At 48.9% G+C, this 26,800-nt stretch overlaps 1 protein-coding gene across 3 annotated transcripts; it reads right to left on the reverse strand.

The window, feature by feature from the left end:
* Window positions 1–786: 786 nt before the first annotated feature.
* GGCX (gamma-glutamyl carboxylase) lies at window positions 787–26,336 on the reverse strand. 3 transcript variants are annotated; one of them, XM_083453892.1, is made up of 15 exons: window positions 26,073–26,336; window positions 23,595–23,795; window positions 20,136–20,294; window positions 19,818–19,983; window positions 17,743–17,821; window positions 16,499–16,605; window positions 13,413–13,576; window positions 12,612–12,889; window positions 10,988–11,119; window positions 8,220–8,371; window positions 7,224–7,393; window positions 6,833–6,963; window positions 5,397–5,544; window positions 3,949–4,144; window positions 787–1,871 (listed from the first exon to the last, which is right to left on the reverse strand). In XM_083453892.1, the coding sequence occupies exons 1-15, from the start codon at window positions 26,098–26,100 to the stop codon at window positions 1,709–1,711; spliced, it is 2,274 nt and encodes a 757-aa protein (XP_083310018.1). In that variant the 5' UTR covers window positions 26,101–26,336; the 3' UTR covers window positions 787–1,708. The 3 variants fall into 3 exon arrangements, with proteins under 3 accessions (XP_083310018.1, XP_083310020.1, XP_083310019.1); XM_083453894.1 differs by having other exon boundaries at window positions 23,595–23,922; window positions 24,296–26,295; XM_083453893.1 differs by having other exon boundaries at window positions 23,595–23,824; window positions 26,073–26,194.
* Between the last annotated feature and the right edge of the window lie 464 nt (window positions 26,337–26,800).

The following is a 26,800-nucleotide window of genomic DNA, read 5'->3' on the forward strand; positions in this document are numbered from 1 at the left end:
CTGGATCAACACCTTTCCCACAGGTCCTGTGCATTCTTTTGTCTGATATTTCTCTGATCTAATCTCCTTTAACATTTCACACGGCTCTTAAATCTATCAGCTGTTTGTCTAGTAATTTTCACTCAGCAGTGTTCGGCAGTGTTTTCACCATCTTGGGTTTTATTATTCTCCCCTTTGACAGTCTTTGCTTCTAGAAATATGCAACTGTTTCTTAAAATCAGCATTCCATTCTCACATAGATTACCATTTAGTTTCATTTCAACATCCAACCCAGCACACAAATGGTGGAGAGTTACAGGTGGTATAAATTTGTCCAATCCCCCTTGAAGGCCATCTAAGCCAATAGTCATCTCATAACGTGACCCTCAGTTCCCATAGTGGGAATCCTAACCCCTTACCTGAGTGGAAGCTCCTTAAATTCAACAGACTTACTTCTGAATGGACATGGTTAGGAGTTCAGTTAAGACAATGTCTGAAGAAGTCCTTCCTTCTGTTCCAAGTCCAATTTCACTGGGTGGTCCTGAATTCAAGTGCTATGAAGCAACTATTGCCATGGGATGCACACAGCCCAGACACCCACCACGCACAACAGGAGAGGCATAAGCCACTAGTAGGAACCACACATGGAGTCAGAGTATACACAGGGATGGCAGCCACGAGCCAAGCCACCCATCCAGATGCCACAAAGACCCAGAGTGGCAATTTTGCCTACAGCCCTGTCAAACCACCCCTCAAGAGGGTGAGTAAAGAACTCTCGCAGTGAAGACAATCAATGACACACACGTGTTCATAAAATTTAATTTTTAATAGAAATTGAACACTTTTTGTCTTGGTCACACTGGAGCTCGCCACAAACTTCTCTTTTCTAGACTTAATTATAAGGCTCTTAGACAGACCTGAGGACTCCTACTGTAAGCCCGTCTGTAATAGATACCCAGACGGCAGTGAAGGTTTCCAGTTCCTTTCCAATTGTGTGAAATTGGAACTCTGTGTGTCCAGAGCTCAAGTGATAGAGCAGCCACCCCCAATCTAATACCCTTCCAGATATTTTGGACTACATCTCCCATCAGGCCCAGCCAACCCACTGCCTGGCAACCCCCCCCCCCTTCAACTTCAACCAACATTAGGTGAAAAATAATCTCAGGTAGTAATGCTGGGGAAACTCCCAACATTCACAGTTTGGCTTAACATTCAGGTTCATGAACAGCTCCAGAAACCTCAAAAACCTGCTCACTCTTTTGCAGCATTTTCATTGGTCCTGCAAATGCATTGCCCAGCTTGTGGATATGGGAGTTTTTTCTCTTCTGGACCAAGAGAGCAGCTACCTCTGGGTGTTTTTAAAAGGACAGTGAAAATCTCTGTCACTAATGCTGGTTTTGTCCCCATCATCTTCCTCCATGCTGAATCTACAACAGGCAACAGTGAGACTGAGGAGGAGGGCACTGGTGGGGCACTGCCCCTTAATACACCAGTCTCCAGACAGCAGAGGCCAGTGGAGGTGGGCAGGAGGCAATGGGTCTCAGCAAGCCAGTACAAGAGCCTTGGTTGAAGAGCAGAAGTCCAGAAAAGGCAGAGAGGGCAAGCCATGCAGTCCAGCAAGTGGCTCTTTTACACGCTCAGAGTGTTCCCCCAGTTTCCCATCCTTTGGCCCCATTGCGAGAGCCTCCCTGCTGCTGCTGCTGGCACCTGAGGTAGCGACGGCTGCTGCTCAGAGTTCAGAACGCCCTGGCTGTTTTGGCACGGTGTCTGGACTGCTGGGTGTCCGGATCTCCTCGTGTTGCATGTTGGCATAGGCCACCTCCTGTGCCAGCTGCTCCAGGGGTGGGCGGCCCAACAACAAGTTCCGCAGAGAAATCCAGGTCATCAGGAGGCTGAGAAGGCAGAGAAACGGAAAGAACTCACCTTATCAGTTTAATGTCTGCATGCACTAGATATGGCTTCTTCAAGAGCAGGCTACTGCAATGCTCTCTATGTGGGGCTTCCCTTGTGCTTAATCCAGAAGCTGTTGTTAGTGCAGAATGCTGCAGCATGGTTGCTGATAGGGATAAAACCCTGTCAGCATATAAGACCTCTGCTCAAATATCTACATTAGTTGCCAAAGTTCAGGGTGTTACTATTAGTATATAAAGCCCTTTAGAACAAGGGACAAGTTTACCTGTGAGATCGTCTCACCCCGTATATGCCCAGTCAACCGCTTAGATCAATGGAACTGACCCTGTTGCAGGTGCCACATAAGACCCTTTCCACACTGGTTAGAACTCAATATTCTAACACTTGCACTCTGAAACTCCCTCCCTATTGATACCGGCAGGCATCTTCACTGTAATCTTTTCAGCACCTGCTAAAAACATTTTTGTTTAGACAAGCCTATGCTGAAGTTTAGAAAGGTGATGTGTGTTTTAATATACTTTTAACATTTTAACGTTTCGAAAGTCTTTAATTTTTATTCATTTTTGCTGGTAATTATAATTATTGTTTTATCCGTTTTGTAAACTGATTTGAAGGTTTTGTTGTTGCTGTTTTGTTTTATGATTATCAGCATATGACATTGTGGCCCCGGAGCAGAGTTTTCCAAACTGTGTGCCATGACACGTTAGCTGCAATGTGCAGGTGTGTCGAGCGAAAGCTCTTAGTTTAACCTCTGGTTTCCTACTAAAACTGAACTACCGTGTCACAAAGTGATGCATGTCTAAAAAGTGTGTCACCATCCAGAAAAGTTTGGAAAGCTCTGCCCTAGAGCATTCCCCATTTGGTTCGGCCAGTGAGAATGCTCTCAGTGCAGGCCAGGTGACGGGCGCCGAGAGAGCAGAACCCCTCTTGCTGCCATCACATTTGGTGACTGACAGGTGGGTGGCCCCACCCACAGACTGAAGTTGGCCTGCAGGGGAGGTCAGGATTTAGTTCCCTAGCCCTAGACTAAGCTGTGCATTTTCACCACCATAGACTGTGTGCCCAGGGAAGGGCCTTTTCTAAAATGTAAGACAAACCAGCACTGTGAAGAGGAACCCCCAGAAAAACAAACAACCCTTTGTACGTTGCTCCCTTGTTAAAACAATTTTGCCAGCTACCAGTCCATTTCCAATCACAATTCAAAGTGCTGGTTATGCTCTATATGACTTGGGACCAGATTACTCAAAATATCCTATCTCTCTATATGAACCTGCCTGGGTGAGCTCACCTTCTCTTAGTCCCATCAACAGGGGAGGCACAGCTGGGAGGTGACAAGAGAGAGAGCCTTTTCTGTGGCTGCTCCCAGACCGTGGAATTCCCTCCCAAGAGAGGCAAGCTCCCTCTTTGTTATCCTTCCACCAGCAGGTTAAGACCTTCCTGTTTAGAGAGGCCTTTTTTAAAAACCAAGGTGCAAACAGTGCTGATCACTGGCTGCTGTCAGGGCAGACTACAGTCATACCTTGGGTTACAGATGCTTCAGGTTGCGTTTTTTCGGGTTGCCGACCACCGAAACCCAGAAGTACTGGAATGGGTTACTTCCGGGTTTCGGCAGTCGCGCATGCGCAGAAACGCTAAATTGCACTTTGCGCAGAAGTGCTGAATCACAACCCATGTGTGCGCAGATGCACCACTGCGGGTTGTGAACGTGCATCCCACACGGATCACGTTTGCAACCCGAGCGGCCACTGTATATTTTAACTGCTGGCTCTAAATGTGTTCTGATGCCTTTTAACTTTTGGTTTTAACTAGTTTGCTTTTATTACTTTGTATTTTATAACAACATTTTTAAATGTTGGAGACTACCTTGAATCCCAGCTTGGAAGAAAGGCAGGCTATCAAAAACATGAAGTAAATAAATGGACTCAGTCACCCTGGCAGCCAGACTACAGGGTGCCCACAGCAACATCCAGCTGCCAAAGCCAGAAAGTGGACCAGATTAAGCCAGCAAGAAATGGCAGGGAGGGCAGACGCTGTGCAGAAAGAGAAGGCTTTTCTCACCTCCTGCGGAAGACGAAGTACTTCTTGGCGATGAAACGGTGGAAGCGCTCGGCCAGCGTGGCGTTGCGGCGCTTCTGCAGCTCCTCCATGCGCCACTGGCGGCGGAGAAAGGCCTCCACGACAGGGTCCACCTGCGTCACGTTTTCCATGGAGCTGTCCAAGATGGGCTGTAGCTCTGGAGGGAGGGGCTCCGTTTCTGGGGGTGGGGGCAATATCAGGATTTAGTATCAGAAGTCTGAGAGTCGCTTGAAAATGAAATAATGCTATTGTGTAAACCTCTGGTGCGACTCCACTTGGGATATTCTCTATGTGGTTTCAGGTGCTGGACCTCAAAAAAGGACATTGTTTCAGAAAAAGGCAAGCAAAATGATCAAGGGGTGGAGCAATTCCTCTTCAAGGAAAAACTGCAGTGTTTGGGACTTTTTTGTTTAGAAAAAAATGGGACTTGGCAGGGAGGGGAGATGGGAGAGGGACAGACATGGCAGATTGTATAAAATTATCACTGGTGTGGAGAAAGTGGACAGGGAGTTCTATCATACTAAAACTCAGGATTATTCAATGAAGCTGAATGTGGGAAGACTCAGGGCAGATTAAAGGAGTTCTTCACCCAGCACAGAGTCAAACAATGGAACTCACTCCCACTAGTGGCAGTGATGTCCACAAACTTGAAAAGAGGATTAGAGAAATTGATGGAGGATGTGGGTGGCTCTGTGGGTTAAACCACAGAGCCTAGGACTTGCTGATCAGAAGGTCGGCGGTTTGAATCCCCGCGACGGGATGAGCTCCTGTTGCTCGGTCTCTGCTCCTGCCAACCTAGCAGTTTGAAAGCACGTCAAAGTGCAAGGAGATAAATAGGTACCGCTCAGGTGGGAAGGTAAACGGCATTTCCGTGCGCTGCTCTGGTTTGGCAGAAGTGGCTTAGTCCTGCTGGTCACATGACCCGGAAGCTGTACGCCGGCTCCCTCGGCCAATGAAGTGAGATGAGCGCTGCAACCCCAGAGTCGGCCACGACTGGACCTAATGGTCAGGGGTCCCTTTACCTTTACCTTTAAGGCTTGCAATGGCTATTAGCCACAATGTCTATGTTTCACCTCAGAGGCAGTTTGTGGGAGTTTGGGAGCAGGTGAGAGAGGCTACTACACTCCCGCCCTGCTTGTGGAATTCTGCTTCAGGCATCTGGCTGTGCCCTGTGAGAACAGGATGCTGGACTGGATGGAAGAAACCAGCAGGTGTTTTCATGATTTCTTCTGAAAGCACCTGAAGGCACCTTGAACTTTCCACTTGGGACTGAAGAGCCCAAGGCCAGTCCTTGGCCTGTCCCAGCAGCAGCCGTGAAATAGAGGAGGACTGTGTCAGCAGAGGCTGGTGCCCTGGAGCTGGCGGTGCAGCCGGGAGACCTTCTGAGGCCCCCAGTTCATTTGCCCCCCCCAACCACTGCTCAGCCTTACCTGTCCCATTCTGCACCTTCTCCCGCAACTCCTGCAGCCGAGTGAAGTTCTGCTCGAGAGCCGCCTCTGTGGTGTTGACGTACATGTACATGTAACAGGACGGTTCCTGGGACACTGTGAATACTTTGTGATATCTCCCCGGCGGCAGCTGTGTCCAAGAGGAAGAGAGCAAAGTTGGAATATCAACATGGGGCCCTGGCCTCATTTTGCGTGGGCCCCACCATCCACAGCAGGGGTTCCCAAAATGGGCAGGACTCCCCATTACTGGGGTGGGGGTGCTTTGAGGCAGAGGAGTGCTGGAGCAGGTTCCTCCAAGCATGTTGACTGCTTATTTATGACTGACCAGGCAAGAGCCTAGAGCAAAACACCTTTCTTGCTTTGTAAAGTTTTTCTGCTCCTACTACTTTCAAAACTATTTCCTTTGGTCATGGTTTGTTTGTATTTGTGATTCTGAGTTCTCACAAGGCACAAGAGGGGCCATATTTAGTTCAAAAGAGAAAATGGGCTATATTGAAGTTGAGATAGTCAGCTTTTTAAGATATAGCAGCAGTTTAGTATGGTCATTGACTGATTAAACACTCAAGAGAGGCTTTTCCCATGGAAAGTGTTCAGGCCCATACCTAGAAAGCATTCAGTTAAGCAGAAAACCACCCAGACCTGGTGTTTCTAGACACAGGACAAGTGGAAGTGTGGACAAGCCCTTAATGTGGTATAAATGACAGAGCAGTGGTCCATCTGAGCCAGTGCTGATCCCCCGATTGGCTCCTGGGTCACAGGAGCGCAGAGGTCTTTCCCAGCTCTGCTGCTGTTTGAGATGATTCTGGGCAACTGGACCTTTGACCTGCTGCATGCAAAGCATGTGCCTGACCATGAAGCCTCGGCCTTTCAGCAGTGCATGCAAATATTGCGCATGGGGTGAAGGTTCCAATACTTCAGTGGGCTCGGGGGATGTGAGGTGGTCGAGAGGTGGTTAGATGCCCATTGCCTTTCCTTTGTGCTTTGGGGCAGAGCATCAGGATCACTGGTGGTCCTGGACGCGGCTGGAAAAGGCTTCCCTTCCCCTGCTCTCCAATTGCGAAGGCTCAGCTCGGTCCTCATAGAACCATAGAATTGTAAAGTTGGAAGGTATTCCAGGGACCATCTAGTCCAACCCCCTGCAATGCAGGAATCACAGCTAAAGAATCCCTGACACATGGTCCTCCAAGCTCTGCTTAAAAACCTCCAAGGAAGGTGCGCCCACCACCTTCTCAGGTACTCTGTTCCATAGTTAAATGGTCAGAAAGCCATTCCTAATGTTTAGTCGGAATATCCTTTCTTGTAACTTGAAGCCCTTCTGGAGCAGCAGAAAACAAGCTTGCTCCATCTTCCACGGGACAGCCCTTCAGATATTTGAAAGTGGCTATCATATCACCTCTCAGCCTTCTCTTCCTCCTCACCTGTATCCTGTCTCCTTCCTGCAGCGTGTGGTTCTTCTGCGTGCTGACAATCTCCACTGCAACTTCCCCTTTCAGCAAGTGAAGGCTAGTGTTGCCAAGGTCCTCACTGACAAAGTTTTCCAGATGCAGGCCTGCCATGGGGGACAACTGGGAGATGAGCAGCTGGAATGCAACAGAGCGCCTAGGAGCAGCCCCAAGACCACGGCTGCTCTGACACCCCAAGACCACCCCCAGGTGAGGATTCACCAGTCTCTTGAAATGGCTTCCCTACACAGGCAGTTAAAAGGCAACTTGCTCACACCGGCAAAAGGCAACATGCCAAAGAGTACTGTGTAGACTTGGCTTAAACAGGGATACCGTTTCCAGGAGAAGGCAAACAGCACAGGCGTACCTGGGAAGTCTGCAATGAAGACCACCTCGGTTTGGTTGTCCAGGGTGTCCTCAATCTCCTGTAGCTTTGTCCGCCAGGGTGACAGGTCAACCAGCAGAGGCTTCACCCATGTCGTCTTTTGGAAAGGGGACCACTCAGCCTTCACAATGTCCACATGTGGATCAAAGAGTCTAAGGAGGGGGGCGACATGGGCAAAGTGAAGATACTCAAATCAGAGGGACCCCGGCCATTGTCAAGTCAATATAACTAGCAAGGAAGAGGGCTCTGCCTGCATGGCTGTGTTCCTCCGATCCAATACGGCTGTTGTTCCTTCCATGCACTCAGTTCCAGAATATCTTTTGAGTCACAGACCACATTTGGCTCATCACCAAGCTTTGCAGGATGGGCTCAGCTTGAGTTTATGAGAGGTTTACTCATTTAGGGACAGGTGGTTCTTCAATGTTCTATCCAGTGTCTTCTCAAAGTCAGTGACATTACGAAGAAACTGGATGATGGGAAGCAACATCCTAACTTCCACCCCCACCCTCCCCAACACTTGTACAGCACTCCAAATTTACTGGAATTGTTAGTGCAGCTTGTATAATTCCCCCTCCCCACCTCCCGTGGACCAAGTATAACAGGTGAAGAGACAGTCCGCCTGCCGATCACCCAATGTCACAATGACATCAAGTGACCTGCTTCTCCTTACCTGGCTTGAAATCAAACCATCCAGGCAAAGGCACTGTGCTTTGAAAGCTCCAGTGATCAGCTGGTGTACAGTGCAGGGGGCGTTGCAGGTGCCATTGATTAGATGACAGGAAGGGCCTGGCAGCCCCGGTTTTGGCACAGCTATGTCTTTACCAGCCACACAGCTGGCATGGCCGGGCCAAAGCAGCCTGCTGGCCAGTTGGGGAAGACCTGATTGGGCCTGTGGGCTGGAAGCTCCCCAGTTTTGCTTTACTGTCATTGCAAGCAGCAACCTCAAGGGCATTTCTGTTGCTGGAACAGCCTACTCACCTCTGCTGGAAGCGATCGTTGATCGAGACCCAAATATCAAAGTAGATCTCCGGCTCCGAAATGTTATAGTTGTGCAGCAGCTGACTGAGACAGGTGGCATACTGCTTCACCATATCTGCGTGGTCCCTCCAGCGTCGACTCTGGGTGAAGACCTGCCCTAACACATGCAAGTCTCAGCTGGGGCACAGGAAGGGTGGCAGGCTGGGGGGGGGGGTGCAGGGAAGAGGAGAATGGGAGGGCAGGAGGACAGACTTGCTGCCGTGAGAGGTCTTATGAGCAGCAAGGTCTAGCAATCAGTACCCAAAATCCCAACAGTTCTACAGCTAGAAAGTGAAGGTTCCAAAGATTATGCAGCTCATGCAAATTCACCTCTCTGCACTTTAGATGTATTATTTGTTCCAGCTGCTGAATTTGGACCAGACCACATCATTATTGAGGAAGGTTTAGTTGTTGTTTGAAGACTATCCCTGCCTCCAGGTCTGGCCCCGACAAGATGGCTACAGGTGTCCCACAAGACACTGTCAAAGTAATGATTCAGAAGACTGCTGCCATCCATGATTTGATGGAGGAATTGACCTAGCATGTTATAACAGAGATTTGCTTGGACAAGGTAGATGAGCCTGTTTTTGCTACTGCTTATCCACCAGGCTTCTCTTACACACAGCAACCCATATCATGTGGGTGGGGAAGGAGGGGGGTGCAATGATTTTTAGGAAGTCTTTATTTTTCACCGGGCGTCCTATTAGGGAGACACAGTTTTCTGAGTGCATGTTCTGGAAGTTGGGCAATAGGGGCAGTACAGGATTCCTTTTGGTGTATTGACCTCCCTGCTGCACCAAGGATTCCCTGCCCAAACTGCTTCAGGTCATGTTGGATGTTCTCCTGGAGACACCTGGCTTGGTGGTCCTGGTTGATTTTAACATCCATGCTGACATGGCCTGACAAGGGGCTGCTTGGGACTTCATGGAAAGCATGGCCTCCACTGAGCTGTCTCTGAATAAATATGGCCCTATTCATAGCCATGAACACACCTTAGATCTGGTGTTCACCTCTGTGGATGTGGGTGATCTGACATTAAGTTTCAGTGGAACAAAAGAAGTGGCATGGTCAGATCACTTCCTGGTGCAAGTAGACGTCTCCGCAACCCGATTCAAATGGTCTGCCCCTGACACTTAATGGATCCAAACAGCTTCCAAAGGAGACGCATTATCCCTTTCTGATGGCCTCTCAGCCGATTCCCTGGTGGCACGCTGGAATGTGGGGTTAACTAGGGCTATTGACTGTCTGGCCACAAAGCGCCCTCTCCGATTGCATGAAGCTCAGATGACTCTGTAGTTTTCCCAGAGCTGAGGTTGATGCAGTGGCTGCGGCAACCCAGTCAGATGGGCATTATTATTATTATTATTATTATTATTATTATTATTATTATTTCTCTAAAACCTGGATTTTTATTCCAAAAGAAAGTTAGGCATCCCAGATTGATGCATCTTGGTCTACGAAACAGCTTGTATTTTTGTGTGTATATATAAATATGGCAGAAAACCCACAAGTATCAACAAGTAATTATTTGTAAGTATCATTTGGAGGTTTCCCATCTCCTGAGATCCTCAGGAAACCACTTTGAAGTGGGTGGGCTGTGCAGTGATCCTCCCAATTATGATTATTACTTGCACTAATTAGTCATGTTCCCATAGAGGCTAGTGGCGCGGGACGCCAGGGCGTCAAGTTCTGGAGGGTGCCAGGGAAGAGGCGGAGGCTGGACGTGGCACCTCCCGGCATCAGCTTGCCGCCCTTGCCTGCCTCCGCCATGCCGCACCATGCCTGGAGCTTCCATCTGCCGTGGCCACTGCGGCACAAAGTGGCCAGCTGAGCCGGGAGCCGCCACGTCCAGCCTCCGCCTCTTTCCCACCCTCCAGCCGCTGCCCGCCTCCTCCAGCCCTGCCGGCAGCGCTGTCCTCCCTTAAAAAAGGTAAACAACTCTGGGAAATGGGGGGGGGGGCGGCGGAGGGAGCTTTGCACCACGGCACCAGATATGCCCTGCATGTTTCCCCCTTTTCTTGTTTTGCATAAAGTTAACTCAAAGCAACTTGCAATACACAGCATATGATCACTTCCCTACATATCTGTCACAGATGGCATGGGCTTATTTTATGAGATACAAAGCAGGCAGCCTTGACAAACATCACACTCCTGCAGTTAAAACTGACACAGGTACAGTGGTCTGAATACAACCATGTAACCGACCAGGGGCACCAGCTCTTGTGGGCTCAATTCTTTTGCCCCTCCCCATATTTTGGGGCTGGGCCCCCCAATGTTCTAAATGCATGGAGGTGAAGTGTGGAGTCGAGCACAGCACAGCTCCAGTGGCCGACTCCTCCTCCTCCTCCTCCTCCACAGAGGGGCAGGAGGGTCAAAGCTGCCACCTGCTGGTGGTGGCGCCAAGAGGAGGTAGAGGAGGAGATGCCAGCCATTGAAGTCGTGCGTTTGGCTCAGCCCCCACCTCCTCTCAACATTGGGATGTCGCACATGCAATGTTGCCCACCCGCCCTCTATCGCCCTCGCAAGCTGGCGCCTCTGTCCTGACATGCAATGTATCCCTATGTCCAATCTCTGTATGGGACAGCTGTGTATTCCTGCTTTGCAGGACTAAATGATCCTCAGGGTCCCTTCTAACTCTACAATTCTATTATTTGATTTGCAGTTTGCCATGTGGGAAGTAGCCCAAAGCTGCCCCTGCCCCCTTGCAAATGAAAAGAAGAGACACTGACCCCAGGGTTGAGGTAGCCAACCTCCCCAGTGAGACCATCACGGTACGTAATCTTCACATGCTGGTGGGAGCGTGCGTGGACCATCATGTCCCACGAGTAGCCATAGAGTCCATTTGTCCAGTTGTTATAGCCCTGCACAAGGAATTGAGGGGAAATGTCAGGGAACTGCCATCGGAGCGGGAGGCGGAGAGGAGGCTCCCGGTCGATGGTGGAGAGGGTCCTAGTAGAAGGAGGGATAGCCCATCCGCTGGGGAAGGTAATCAGCGTAACACCAGTGGGAAAGGGGAGGAGATGGAGGAATCAGAGAGGTGGCTCCAGGACTCTTCACAGGAGACCAGCGGAGAGGGCACGAGTACTCCGTTGCCCACACCCACCTTGCGCAGAAAACTTTCGCGCAGGCAACGGGGGAGGAGACTGGGCGTCAAACAGCTTCTATGCTGGAAGCGGTTTAAGAAACGCCCACTGACGGATTCTGCCAGCGACTGAGGGAGCCACGGAACTTGAGGCTGTCCTGACAGAAAGGGTTCAACCATGCAACCTAGCCAGGAGTAAAGGCAACTTACGCACGAGCAATCCCTAGAACCATTACAGGAAATCTGGTGACTTTTCCCAGGAAGGATGTTGTTTCCCTTCTTCCTTCACCCTCCCAGCCTGACAGTCAGGGACAATGCACTGAGCTGCCACTTCGGACTATTATTTTCTGACTAAAAGCTACCAGCAACCAGATATTTCACCTCACAATCCTGATTAAGATTCTGCCGTTACTATCCTGCACCAATATATTTCAATGTAGATCTGGACCAGGGAACCTCTCAAGCTTGCAGGAATGCTGGGAAAGAAATGCACCATGGGAAGAATTGCACTGGCTCAGGTGGGGCCTCCTCAGTCCCTCCCACTTTGTTAGCCCAGATCCGTCATCTTCTGCTTCCCAGAGGACCCACGTCAAGGAAGATCTTATCTGTCCAATGAGAACATCCAGCACCTTTTGCTCCAAGACCCATATACCGCATTTTTTGCCCTATAGGACGCACCTAGGTTTTTTTGGGGGGGGATTATTCCCCCCCCCCAGCCCCCAAAACAGGCTGCTATCCACAAGCCTTGCGAGCCGGCGGGAACTCCCGTGGGATCGCAAGGCTTGCGGATAGCTTCCTGAAGGATAGCCTGCATTCGCCCCATAGGACGCACACACATTTCCCCTTCATTTTTGGAGGGGGAAAAGTGCGTCCTATGGGGTGAAAAATACGGTATATATGCACGTCTGCAAGAGTTAAGAAACACCCCACAATACCCTCCAGAGCAATAGTAAACTTGCTCCATCTTCCTCGTGATATATTTCAAGATGGCTATCTCATCACCTCTCAGTCTTCTCAGCTAAACATCCCCGTTCTTCCTCATAAGGCTTGGTTTCCAGACCCTTTACCTCCTCATTCACCCTCCATTTCAGTTTGGTCACATTTCAGCTTGTCAATATCCATCTTAAACTGGGGTGCCCAGAAATTGTTCCAGGACTCCAGGTGGGGTCTGACTAATGTTGTTTAGGCCTTTGTGAATAAACATGATTAACACAACGCTATCCAGAAGGCACCACCACGTTGGCTGCTTCTGCCAAGCAGGCCTGTCTCACCTGGGTGATGAAGTGGGAGTAGGGCAGGAATAGCTGCTCCAGCACATACAGCACTGTGAAGATGGCCCCCAGTTTCTGCCGCAACCCCAGCTTCTGGGCTCCTCTGCCTAACCTCTGCTGCCCTGCTCCTCCATACACACACTCCTGGCTGGGCTGTGGAGCCTCTGAAAGGGGCAAGAGCTTTTGGAAGCAGGCTGGGAACTTCATGATCAGGTGGCGCGGCCAGTCTGGGTAGCAGAAGAGGGGGCTGGTGGCCAACATGGTGTAGGAGAACATACCTGTGGGCAAGAAATAAAGCCAGGAAATTGGACTTCTGCGGATTGGGACAGGGAGGCCAGAGAAGGAGATGTTTGCAATACCAGCCCAATGCTAAGGTTAGGTACAATTGCCATCTTCCACCCACCACCTTGCAAAAACAAAGACGAGGAGGAAGTTTTATTACCATGTTTGTCACGCAAACTACCCCAAACGGCATTGACATAGGCTTGCAAGTGTCTGCAAAAGCTACAATCTCTCTCCCCCCAAAAATAAACTGTGAGTTTTTTTGTTTCTCTGCATGAACCTATGTTAGCAATTTGCAGCCTGTTAATATTATGAAAGGGGGAGGGGTGATGTGAGGAACCACCCACACTTTTTTCCAAACAGCCAAAAAAACTTGTTTGCCTGGTTACCTAGAAGGGATTCTTACTCACCACAGGCGAGCAGGAGCAGGGTTAACGGCCAAAGCCAAACAAGGCAGGAGTTAAGGGCTCCTGACCCTCTTGCGAAGAAGAGAGTGGTTTGGACTTCTGGAGAACTTACCAATGCTGAAGAGCTGGGAGTTCATGCAGTGAAAGTAGGAGACAAAGACAAGAGCCATGGGTCGGGTGGCGTCAAAAAACAACAGGTAGCCGGCGGTCAAGTCCAGCATGAGACCCCCACCATGCACTACCAGCAAGCTGGTCATCTCCTCTGAAAGCACCAACCTGAGATAGAAGACACAGCATCACTGAGAAGTGGTGGGTGGAGGTGAATAGCCTTTCTCAGGACTAGGGATGCACAGCAATGTCAATTTCTATGTGTTTATCCACAAATCTCTTCTTTTTTTAAAAAAAGCCCATGCAGATATTTGTTTAAATATACAGCATGATCAAATCTTCCATGCATTTAACTCACATGATTTCAACCAAGCTCTTTTCATACCATGTCTGCTTGGGTTACCTGGCATGAAAAGAGATCTCTGCCGGGAAAGATTATGGAAGGAGAATTTAAAATTCACAGCATGTGTGACATTAAAAGAAAATGTTATGAAAATGTTTTACAGATGGTACATAACACCGGTAAAATTAGCGAAAATGTATAAGACATGCAATAAGTGTTGGAAATGTAAAGAGAAAGAAGGCTCTTTTTATCACATGTGGTGGGAATGTAAGAAAGTGAAAGGCTTCTGGGAAATGATATATAATGAATTAAAAAAGATATTAAAATATACATTTACAAAGAAGCCAGAGGCCTTTCTGCTAGGTATTTTAGGAAATGAGATAAAGAGAAAGGATAATAAATTCTTTCAATATGCAGTGACGGCTGCAAGGGTGTTACTGGCTCAGAAATGGAAACAACAGGAAATACCGACAATGGAAGAATGGAGAAGGAAGCTGTTAGACTATGCTGAGTTGGATAAATTGACTGGGAAGATTAGATACTTAAGAGTCCAAAAGTTCACCAAGGACTGGGGAAAATTTGTGGAATATCTGGAGAGTATAAGTGAGGGACAAATAACGCTAGAGGGATTTAAAAAAGCACTGTGAAATGCGAGAAGTATTGTTAAAAGGGAATAGAAAAAGAAAGGTTTAAATAATGACAATACAAGCTTAAGAAATGACTACGAATGATTTACGGAAAAGCTGAAGGAAGTCCAGAAAAGAAAGATTTTGTGAAAATTGGATGTGAAATTATTGTGTGATTTGTTTTTGTTGTAAATTAATAAAAATTATTTATAAAAGAAGAAAAGAAAAGAGATCTCTGCCTTGCTTGTTGTGTGTGCAAGACCCACTTGGCGTGAGGGCTCTGGGAGTACTGGGGACTCTCTCCCTCCCTCCCTCCCCCCCCCCACTAGCCACAGGGCAGTTCCAAGCATTTGGGTATATGCAGTTTGCATGTAAATGCAGAACCTTTGGAACTGAAGCCCCATGTAAGACTGTAAACTTAAATATGCATTTTATCACAAATGCATTTCTAAACTTATTTTAGTTTTAAATCTGCAAATTAATATATATGTGTGTGTGTGTGTGTGTGTGTGTATACATTTTTGCGCCAGGAACTGTATCACAAAATTTGGTCATGTCCAAAGGATAATCACATTCCAATCCGTGTATTTATCGAAGTGGTTGGAGGTCAGCTCACTTAAAAATGTGGACCTTCTGGGGGGCTTCTGGTTCTTCTCTGCCTTAATGGAGCCAGACTCCATGGCAGCGAGAGAAGGAAAAACAAGGATGATTGAGGGTAATTATCCTTGCAAATTCCCCCCAGGGACAGGGGGAAGGGGCTTCACTGGCAGTCCCCTGGGTCTCGCTCTGGCATGGAATGTGGGGGGCAGGGAGGAGATGAAGGCAAAAACATTTCGCCCACCGGAAACCCTCCAATGCCGCCATTAAGAAGCAAAGGTTCTCCTGTTAACTGGAGCTTAATTGGACTAAAGTACAGGCGTGTGCTAGAAGAGATGAGATCCCAAAATGCGTAACAAAACTGAAGATAAGACTTCATTTGGTGAAAAAGACGGTGGGCAGAGAGTGGAGCCTATGGTTTGTTTAAAGTTTTATTCTCTACATTTATGATTCTGCAACTCTCCTCTGAATGTTAGTTCAAATTATATTTGTACAAGCGAGGATGAAAGAATTTGATTATAAATATGGAATATAATTTCAAACGGAACTGTGTGTGTAAAAAAAGGAGAAAGGGAGGGAAGCTCTATTTTGCAAAAGGCTTAATGATTGAAACTTAGAGCCGACTCTTCCCTATCCTTTATTATTTGCAGAGTGAACTGAATAATGCTAAGAGCACTTGGAATTTAATTTAATTGGAAGTATATATCATATATCTTCAGTTGGAAGGAAGGATAAAAGGCGTCTGTGAACTGCCAAGGAACTGATAAGGTTCTTTACTGAGTCATCTGCAATTCGACAGACCGCTCTTCTTCCCAGACTGAGAGCGAAAATGGTGAAAACAGGTTATTTATTGGGACAGAGTGACTTTTGCAGCTGTTGCGAAAGTTGCAAAACAACGAAGCACAAGACAGAGCAATGGAGAAATTTCTGGAACAATGGGATATCAGTTCCTCCCAAGGCATGATGGATAACAGCAACAACCGGGGTAAACAAAGATATAACATCTTACAAGGACAGGAAGAAACACCACAGACAGAATAACTGCCACACACAGGAAGAACAAGAATCTAATTTGAGTTCCTCACTTGTAGCTTTATAAATCATTTAATGTGTCAACACGAATAGAAGTTTTTAATATTGCAGTTGTTGTATAAGGGATTATCATTATGACTGGAAATTAATAAGATTCTGGAACGCAGAAATAAAGCAAATAATCAATTCATCAAATCTAGCACACAGGGGGCCACCTTGTCTAAATTATATAATTTGGTATTTGAACAATTGGTATTAATAATTGTATTATAAATTGGTATTGTTATAATGCAGTTATTATTGGATTGTAATTGAAAACTAGTAAGTATTATCCCTAGCTAAAGCCAGACCCTTCATGGGAATTCCACCCTCCCAAATCTAGGATGCAGAAGGGAGCGGCTGGAGCCTTCCACCTGTGTGATTCCTTGACCTTTCTTCTCCTTCACTGCTTCCGCCTCCCTCCCTCCCTCCCTCCCTCCCTTTCCTCCTCACCTGAAGGGGCTGAAAAGCCAGTGGTGAGCAAGGGAACTCATGGAGTAGCCTTCGACCCAATCCGCATCCAGTTTCTTGATGCCCGCAATGAAGTACACAATGAAGATCTGCTCGGGAACAAGGCCAAGAATCTGGGAGTTAGATTCTGAAGCACAAGACATCAGGCAGGAGCAAAGGGGTTGCCCATCTCCAAACTACCTTTGGGGTGAGGAAAGGACCCGGCTACGTATCCCCCAATGAAGGGGGCGAGCTCTTGCTCAGCAGCAGAGCGCACACTTTGCATGCAAAAGATCCCAGGTTCAATTCCTGGCATCCCCAGGTAAGGTTGGGAAAGATTCTGGCCTGCAAACCTGGAAAGTCACAGCCCGCCAGTGTCAATGCTGAGCCCATGCTGCTTCTGTGGGGGTGGGGGGTCCTGGCTCATCCATCTACACAGAGGCTGCTTTGTTTGCGGCAGGAATTTTGAGGTCTTAGATATATGCTAAATGTTCATAAGTGTACCAACCAAGCATGTACATAGATCAGCACAGGAAGACCGACCTGAAACCATTTTTGATTCCCAAACTGACCAAATGTTTTCTCTGCAAGGTAAAAGTGGGAAAGCTCCCCATTGTCTCTTTCCTCACAAATCCTGTCTTAAGGGTATGTCTCTGTTTGAATAGGGTGCGAGCCTGTGACCTGGCTCAGGAACTAAGTATTTATCATTACAAAAGACTGGCCAGGCTCCCCAATCAAGTGACCATTAAACAGGTAACCTGTCAGACGAGATAAACAACGCACTCAGATTTCTCCTGTAGACCGCCTTTTCTGTGATGTAGGTATGAAGTATCTGGGGGGGGTGGCCTTAGGTTACACCCCTTCTGTGATGTATGTATGATGTATGGAGGGGTGGTCTTGAGCTCAAGGGCAGGGAATTTAAAATGTCTATATAAGGGCAGGCACACCTTGGTTCTGGGTTCCTCCTCCCTCCTGCATGTGGTGAGTGAGGACCCTGTTGCAGCAGATCAATAAAGATCAGGCTTACTAGCTGCTTTGCTTCTCAATATTCTCTGATTGGCCCCTGTTACCTTCTCCTACCAATAGGGAACCTACGTAAGGACTCTGTATGGGCTCTTGGATACCCCATAAGGGGAAAAGGGCAGATTTTTGTTTACAACGGTTTCCAGAGGACACATCGGTGCAGACACCGAGAGGAGTCTGCATACTGGGGTGGGGGCTAGGGGGAAATAACAGCAGCGCTTTACCTGTGTGCGCAGCAGCGTGTAGTTCCACAACGGAACATGCGCGTTTCTCTTCTGTGGATTCCAGAGGCCATCAATAGACCTAAAGGAAAGAGATGCATTACCAGGAGGCCTCCAGTAGGACTGAGAAGCTACCCACGGACCATTTTAAATCGAGACAAAGGTGGGGGGGGGTCCAAATCAGCTTAGCCAGTACCAGAGGCGTTCTGGATGCCTAAGGCCTTCTCCTGAGTGATGGCACTTAAGAATTCTGAAATATGATTTTCAGCCCACCGCAACACAGACTTATTAAAAAGGTGGTGCTGTCAGGGGTGGCCCATCCAATTTCGTCAACTGCTGCCGCCTCTCCCATCACTGCCTCCCACACCCCACACCTCCGCTTAAGCCTTGCTTGCTAGGGTCACACAGCTGCAGCATTCGGTTTCTGGCAAGATCTTGCAAGAGGTCCACAAAATCTTTCTGAAACCCAGAAGCCACAGTCACTTCTCCGGTGGCTTTCTGACTCATTCAGAAAGCCGGCATCTGGAATCTGTCTTTGTCACAGTTTGGAGCTGGCCATGGGCAAACTAAGCGCAGTGAAGGTGCACATTCCAGGCCATTACCTATGAATCCAGATTTGTAGTTTGTTGCCCCCCAAGCAAACCATGAATGGTAGCCAAGGGTTGCTACTGGATTACTACATATGGTTTGTACAGAGAGAAATAAGGTCAAGTTTTCACCTAACACTAAGCCAAGGCACAGGCTTTGCTTCTCCTAAGGCAAAGGCGGGAGCTGGGAAGCAGCAAAGGAGACGCCCTTGAACACTGTGCGCCAGCAGGTTACTTGCTCACATTAAACCGTAGTTAATTTTCAACTGTGGTTTAATGTGAAATGTGGCCAATACCTTGCAATGCAAGACCAACATCTGCTGGTGACGACATGCACAAGATTTATGAGTTAAATATCAACGACTTGCATTTACTGCAGTTTCTAAGTGTGGCAGCACCTACACTTTGGAACTCACTGCCTGTTGACATCAGGCAGGCGCATCTCATTGTGCAATTTTCAATTCCTGCTAAAACATTTTTGTTTGGTAAACCTGCTCAGATACTGTATGTAGAACGTTGACTGGTGTTTTAATCTGGTTTTCAGCTTATCATTTATTTTAATTATTTTTAAAAATGTTTTGAATAGCTGTTTTTAACTATTTTTACCAATTATTTCACTGGTTTATTCTTTTTTGTAAACCGCTTTGAGGTTTCTTTCTCCAATCAAGTGGAATATACATTTTATGAGATAAAGTAAGTAAGGTCCTTGCTCATGTTCCTCCTCCGGCTGCTGGAGAATTCCTAGGGACCTCATGCCAGAGCCTGCAAGTGTCTTGGACTGGATGGAGACAGAGGCAGGGGTGGGGGTGGAAGGCACTAGCTGGGGAACCCCCAGGGGAACGAGGCTCAGAGCCCAAGGACTGGTGGTGGAATGATGACAAGTGGTCAGAAGGGAGAAGAGGGAGCAGACTGGGAGGATGCGTTGGAAGCTGAAGACGTAACAGGATTTAGTGAGCAGGAAGAGGCTGTGGCAGAAGCAGAAGCAGAGGGGGGTCAATAGGCAGAAGTGGAGGCAGGCTGCTGAAGAAGCCAAGGAAGCTCCCCCTCCTGTTGCGACCAGCTCTCCTCCCTGCTGGTCTCCCAGAACAAACAGAGAAATGAAGAGGGTGGAGCAAAGAACGACAAGTTGAAGGAGCCTTAGGCTGCAGGAAGGAACTGGGGGAAGAAGGGCCTTAGAGAGGCACTGGGAGGCCTTAGAGGCACCTTCAGTCCTCACAACGGCCACAAATGTAGCAAGACCTACTGGGAAGAGTTGCTGTGATCACTGCACTGTTTTGGTTTCCTGCAATAAAGAGCTAACTTCACTGACACTGGTGCTGACCTGCTCCGGACTCCTGACACAAGCTGTTCAAATGTCAAGCTGAAATTGTGTAATTGAAATGCCAGGAAAGGTGTTTACTCGGCATAAGCACGTTGTGAGCAAAGAGGAGGCACTGCAAAACCTGACATCAGGGTTGTTGGGTGAAAGCAAAGCAAAGGTGTACCCCTTACCAGTAGCGGTTTGCGTTCATGAACAAGAGCTGGAAGCCCAGGAGGCCGTAGAGGTAGGAGTGGTTGTTCCATGTTGTTTTGTCCAGGAGGAAGACATACCAGTAAGGCACCACGAAGAGCAGGCAGCTGAGGCGGTAGAAACAGCCCAGCATGATCCCCAAAGCACCTGTTGCAGCGAGGGAGGCAAGGTCAGGTCCCCAGAGCACCTTCTGCAGCCGGACTCAACCCAACAAGGCCCAAAAGCCCAGGAAACAAGGCGGAGCCAACACTGCAGGGCTGGTCCACCCCACCTCCCCGGCCTTCTCCCAGTGTCCTTACCCAGCAGCATCACTGTGTAGACAAGGTACATCCAGTCCAGCGGAAGGGGCTCCAGGAAGTTGAAAAGGGGGAAGCGGCACACCTTCAGCCCATCCAGGTATTTGTGGTCCAGCTGGCTCAGGCCTCGCTCCTGGGGAATGTCCAAGGCCATCAACAAGCCTAAGCAAGGGCCAGAGAGAAGAATGATGTGGGGTGGAATGGGGTCAAACACTGGAAGGAAACAGGCCTGCAGTGAGGATCTGAACCCTTGGCTCTTACAGCGTTTCAGTGCACTCTGGCCTCCGTCACAGTCCTCCGTGCGCCAGTAGTGGTTTAGTCATGCTGGCCACATGACCCGGAAAGCTGTCTGTGGACAAACTCTGGCTCCCTCGGCCTGAAAAGCAAGATGGGCGCTGCACCCCATAGTTGCCTTTGACTGGACTTAACCATCCAGGGGTCTTTTACATTTACCTAGCCCTAGTCCAACACTCTAACCAGCACACCACATTGGTACATTATGTGCTACTGCAGTCCACTCCAGAAAATGCTGAGGGTCAGGTGGAACTGCCAGATGTGCGCCACAAATGAAGAGTGAAGGGGGCTCAGAGAGAGTTTCAAAACACAGAGTAGAATTTTTTTTCATTGAAAGCAGCAGTGATTCAAAGGAAAGGTCAGTTATTCTGTACACACACACACACACACAAACACACCCCTTGTTGGTTTTTAGGACAAACCATCCAGTGCAGCCCACGATGGGATCACACCCTGATCTCTGCTAGCCAGGTCCAAAGTCTCCTATCACTTCTGATAAGAGAGAGGCCAGCAGCGCTGGCCCAAAATGAGAAGCCCAAAGCTGCTGCCAGCTACGGATGTGGCATCTCTGCAGCTGCCACCAAAACCAGCTGGCTCCAGTACAGGAGGGAAACACCACAGCTTAAAAAAACAGCGCATTCCTCCACATCCTGTGCACTGAACTGGACTGCAACCGCCATGAAATTATATCCCCTACAGCTCTCAGGAAAACCATCTATTTTGTTTGGCAAAGAGGCCCTGTGGGCAGCTTTGAAAAGAAAGAGGCATGTAGGAACAGACATTCCTTCTGCAAAGAGATATGGCAGAGAGTGTGTGAAAGGAGGGCAGCAGCAGCAGCCATCACATGCAGAGAAAAACAGTCATGAATCCTGCACCCAGCGTCTCCCAAAAGGTCACAAACACAGCATGAGGGAGGAGAGGAGGAAAGCCACCTAATTTCGGCTCTTGACACCCATTCCTGGTCTCAACATGGCCATGCTCTCTCTTAACTCTACCCACCACCCTTTCTAGGCCTTAATGCATTTACATCTCAATACAGGGTGCATTGAGGATCCTCACAAGTTTAAAGGCTCCAAAGAAAGCAGTGGACATCAAATGATGCATTGAGGATGAGCAAATAGCACAACATCAGCATTGGTGGATCAAATAAATCTAGCCAAGTTTCCTGGCTTCAACTGTGGCAAACTTCAGATGCATCAGGAAGACCAAGCGACACAGAGTGGACTAGCAGGGAGCACTATCTTATACCTGCCAGCCCAAGGGCAAGCTCAGATAAGTTTCCTGCACTCACGGCAAGGTGCTCAAAAGCATCCCTTGGAAAAGAAAGTGCCCTTTCTTCCAATATTTTGCTGCAGAGGCTGAATATGTGGAGTCTTCAGCCTGGGTCAATTCAGCATCAATTCCTGACAACAGCAAGAAAGTGACACACTCTGCACCTGTCCTGCTCACCTGTCCTCCCCACCCCAGGCTTGGTACCTGTATTTCACTCTCCCCATTCAGCCTCAAAGGACCAACAGCAGGGCTTGTGACAAGAGGGAACCAGAGAATGAAACAACATACCATTTTAAATTTCAATGACAGCAAAAAGGAAAGGAAAAGCCCACAAATAAACAATCCAAGCTCCAATGGGATTGGGGTTTGACAATACCTGGTGGCCTCTTCTGGTGTTTGCTAGTCAGGCAGATAGTCAAGTCCACCCTCCTGACTCACACCTCAACCTTTGGAGGCCCTTAGGTGACAAATAAGATTGTGTATGATGCCAAGTGTCCCTGCATCATGTTCTCCTCCTAGTTCTGCAGTGCTCTCTCAAGCAACTATACTTTCACTGTAATGTTTATTATTATTATTATTATCAATCAATCAATCAATCAATCTTTATTACGTTCTAGAGACCCAACAAATCGTTACAAAGCAATGCACAATTTAAACAGTGTACCTCCAGGTTAAACAAGCATTTTGTTCAGACTTAAAGATAGGGATCACTGGTTCTTGCAACCACCGATAAAAACTTCGCCACTGCTAATGTTCTAGCGTTTGTCCGGTCTTCCAATAGGAACCTGACATAGTGAGCCTCTGATTTTCACGGGAAAGGTACCAGCAAGGGTAGTATCAGTTCAGCCCTGGCTTGCTCATATTTCACACAGTGCAGCAAAATATGTTTTATAGAATTGATGTCTTGAGCACACGAGCAAAGTCTGTCCTGGTAGGGAACTCCTCTCAACCTGCCATACTATCATTATCATTATCATTATCATCATCATCATTATCATTATCATTACTATTATTATTATTATATCATGTTGTACTGTTAGTGTTATAATTGCTTTCCTACTTCTGTTAAAGAAAATGATGATTGCCAATAACAGGGGTTTCCAGCAGCTTTTCTGAAGATCCAGATGAGATGTTTCCCTTGCTCCTAGAGACAGGCAGCAACTGGGACTGGAATGCCACATGTGTGGCACCATGACCCCAAAGACCCTGTTTCTTGAGCTTTACTGCTGAAGGTAACATGCAGCAGAACCTCAGGTGTCAACTGGGACTCAAGCCTAGACACACATGGAGGGATGGAGCGTTGCGGATACAGTATGAAATTGTTGGAACACTGTAAATCAGCTTTCTGCAACCTAGTGGCCTCCAGATGTTGCTGCTGTCGCTGTTCTTACTATTATTATTATTTTAGGCTAATGTTGAATGCATAAGAAAGGAAATCTCCAAGGAGAGGGCATTCCATATCCTGGGAGCTGTTACCAAGGAGGCCCTGCTATATTACAGATATGGCACTATCAGCACTGCCTCTCCACCTTAAGGCAAGCAATGGGGCAAAGTGCTCCTTCAAGTAGCAGACTGGCTACCAAGGGCTTGATACACCAAACTGAGCACCTTAAATCCATCCTGATAGCAAATATGCAGTCTGTGCTCCGTTGGCTAAGGGGAGTTGTAATCCAAAAATACCCCAGAAGCACCAGGTTGTGGAAAACTGCCGCTGTGGGCACAGATCAGCATCTTTCTGAAAGCAGTTGGCATCCTGGAATCTTGCCTAAACTACACCTATGTCAAAAAGATTTATCCTTACAGATATCAAGCATCTCAATACTCTGAGGTGCCTACAAGCACTCTCCAGTCCACACCGGCCTCCCAGGGCCAGCACTCTTAAGGCAAGAGACTCACCAAAGAGAAAGCGGAAGATGCCCAGCGCCGCAGGGTCAGTCGGCCTGTTAAGTAAGCAGACAAAATGGTGCCAGCTGGAAAGATCGGCCCATTCAAAGCCCAGGAGGCGCTTGGTCCAGCTGCAGGGGGTTGAGGGCCCAGGCTCCTCCTCTTTGTTGCTGCGCCTCTTCTGGCTGGCAGGAGACTCTGACAGCTGAGTGCCTGCAAAAATAAGATGAAAAGGATGGCAGCTGCACCCCAGAGGGAGAAAAGGAGTCGTGGATCAGCGGCAGAGCATCTGCTTTGCATGCAAAAGCCCTGAGTTCAATGCCAGAATTGCTGAGTACAACTGTAAAGGTAAAGGTACCCCTGCCCTACGGGCCAGTCTTGACAGACTCTAGGGTTGTGCGCTCATCTCACTCTAGAGGCCGGGAGCCAGCGCTGTCCGGAGACACTTCCGGGTCACGTGGCCAGCGTGATGAAGCTGCTCCGGCGAACCGGCACCAGAGAGGCACACGGAAACGCCGTTTACCTTCCTGCTATAAAGCGGTACCTATTTATCTACTTGCACTTAAGGGTGCTTTCGAACTGCTAGGTGGGCAGGAGCTGGGACCGAAAGACGGGAGCTCACCCCGCCGCGGGGATTCGAACCACCAACCATACGATCGGCAAGTCCTAGGCACTGAGGTTTTACCCACAGCGCCACCCGCGTCCCTGAGTACGACTGAGATGGTCCCAAATCTGAACAATACTGACCAAAGCCGTATCAAACCACATCAAACCGCTTTAAGCAGTCAAGGCTTGCCCCAAAGACTCCCAGGAGCTGTAGTTTGTGAAGGGTGCTGAGAGGCCTTAGGCAACCCCCTGACGCAGCAGCAGGCTCTATGTTCTCATGCAGATGGTGCCCTAGACAGCTTGACTTCCTGTGACCTGGGGACAGAGGAAGCTACTGCCTTCTAACAGGAAAAGTAGCCTCTGCTGGTATAATTCTGGTGCCTCTCAAATTAAAGAGACCAGAGGTTGCCAACGGCAAAGGAATGGGAGAATCTGCATTTTGAAAACCAGCACACTGCTACGCACACACAGCAAATTCAAACTGGCTGTTGATAAAATCCCCCCCCCCCCCAAATCCTGCTGTCTACTTCACCTTGTTGCACATATTGGCCAAGTCTTGTCCTTACACTCTGGTGTGACCAAGGGACAGAGCCCAGGCAGGAAGGAGAAGGCTGAGCTGGGGTGGGGGGAGTGTAGAATGTTGAGCCCCCCCCCCCAGACTGTATTCTATTGCACCCTTTACTCCACCCGCCCATAAAAGTGAATGAAGTAGAATGGACTTCCTTGGGAAGTTGTGGACTCTTCCTCCTTGGAGGTTTTTAAGCAGAGCTTGGATAGTCATCTGTCAGGGATTCTTGAGATGTGATTCCTGCATTGCAGGGGGTTGGACTAGATGACCCCTGGTGTCCCTTCCAACTCTACAATTCTAAGCTTTTAAAAGATATATGGGACGCAGGTGGCACTGTGGGTTAAACCACTGAGCCTAGGACTTGCTGATCAGAAGGTCAGTGGTTCGAATCCCCGCAACGGGGTGAGCTCCCGTTGCTCGGTCCCTGCTCCAGCCAACCTAGCAATTCAAAAGCACGTCAAAGAGCAAGTAGATAAATAGGTACCGCTCCGGCGGGAAGGTAAATGGCAGAAGCAGTAAACGGGAAGGTAAACGCCAGAAGCAGCTTAGTCACGCTGGCCACATGACCTGGAAGCTGTCTGCGGACAAACACCGGCTCCCTCGGCCAATAAAGTGAGATGAGCGCCGCAACCCCAGAGTCGGTCACGGTTGGACCTAATGGTCAGGGGTCCCTTTACCTTTACCCTGGTTGCTAGCTAAAAGCATAGCTGTCAACCTTCCCTTTTTTTTGTGGGAAATTCCCTTTTCCAGCGCCATCTCCCACTGTTTCCCGGATTGTTAGATATCCCGTAGACTGTCCCGGGATAGGAGAGGCTGCTGATCCCTTATTTTCAAATCTGAAAGTTGACAGCTATGGCTAAAAGGGCAGAGTGGCGACCAGTGAGACACAACTCTCTTAAGGCCAGTGCTTTTTTTCCTTTAAAAAAAATGTTTAGAAGTACTCTCATTTTCCTGCTCATATTGAAACACTGCTCCTCAACGAGTCCAAACTTAGATTCACAAAATATTTAGGGGTATGCGTCCCCCCAGAAAAAAGCTTAAGGCTATCCCGGGTTGTCTCTCACTCTCAAAGGCGAGCAGTCCAGCGCTGCCCTGGGCATGGGGGGGAAATTAAAAGAGGGGATTGCAGAGCCTGCCCTCCTCGCCCCACCGCGGGGCGTTTGCCACGGGGAGACGCGGTGCCAGTCCCGGGGGCGGGCGCTGCGCCCCAGCTGGGCTTGCAGGAAGAAGGGGGGGGCCCTTCCCCAGCACCCCCCCCCAGAGGCCTGAACCTGAACCTCGCCCCCCCCCCCCGCCTGCCCTCTGCCCGCTCATACCCGCAGCGTGCACGCGCCCCGGCCCCATCTCGACGTGGCGGTGGGAGAGCGAGAGCGCGCCCTTCCGCTCGGCCCCCCAAGAGAGGAGGGCAAGCCAGGCAGCGCCGCGCAGCCCTGACTTCCGGCTCTGCGGAGGCGCCTCCCTGCGCGGGCCGGGCGGAGGAGCGGGACGGGCCGCCCAGCAAAGCAGCCTCCTCCGGGGAGGGGGCCGCCTTGGCCCGTCGAGTGGAAACCCAAGGGGCGGTATTCTGCACTCGCCCACGTGAAGGGTGGGCCTCGGACCAGTCGCTGCCTCTCAGCCTAATCTCCATTGCAGCGGGGCTGTTGCGAGACTAAAACCGAGAGTTGGGGAATCAAGTGCAGAGCTGTCAACTTTCCCCCTTTTTAAGGGAAGTTCCCTTATTCCGAATAGGATTCCTCGCGAGAAAAGGGAAAAGTTGACAGCTATGATCACACTGAGCTCGTGGGAGGAGGACGTGGAGGTGGTTGGTCTTTAAATAAAATGGCATTAAAAAATTGACACGAATGGTTCTAATGCCTAATGATTTCACTGGTCTCCTCCAACATCCCAGCGTTCCGCTTCCCGGTGGGTTCCAGCACATTATGCACGTTTGTCACGCGTTTCTAATGGTAAAAGCCCGGAATGTGGTGGCCTTTGCTTTTAAGGGAGCCTTTTGTTTTTTCTCCAGCCCTTTGGATAGGGAGGGTGGCCGTGGAGCGTAGCCGTG

Source organism: Podarcis tiliguerta (genome assembly GCF_965153285.1).
Source record: "Podarcis tiliguerta genome assembly, chromosome: 8".
In the NCBI taxonomy this organism is placed as follows: Eukaryota; Metazoa; Chordata; class Lepidosauria; order Squamata; family Lacertidae; genus Podarcis; species Podarcis tiliguerta.

What these genes read in the sequence shown, in the direction of transcription:
- GGCX (XM_083453892.1), bottom strand. Translation starts at nt 26,100, where the DNA reads ATGGGGCCGGGGCGCGTGCACGCTGCGG. An exon ending in CTACACAGTGATGCTGCTGG is followed by an intron (nt 19,984 to 20,135) that starts GTAAGGACACTG and finishes TCGCTGCAACAG; the next exon opens with GTGCTTTGGGGATCATGCTG. An exon ending in ATGAACGCAAACCGCTACTG is followed by an intron (nt 17,822 to 19,817) that starts GTAAGGGGTACA and finishes TCTTTCCTTTAG; the next exon opens with GTCTATTGATGGCCTCTGGA.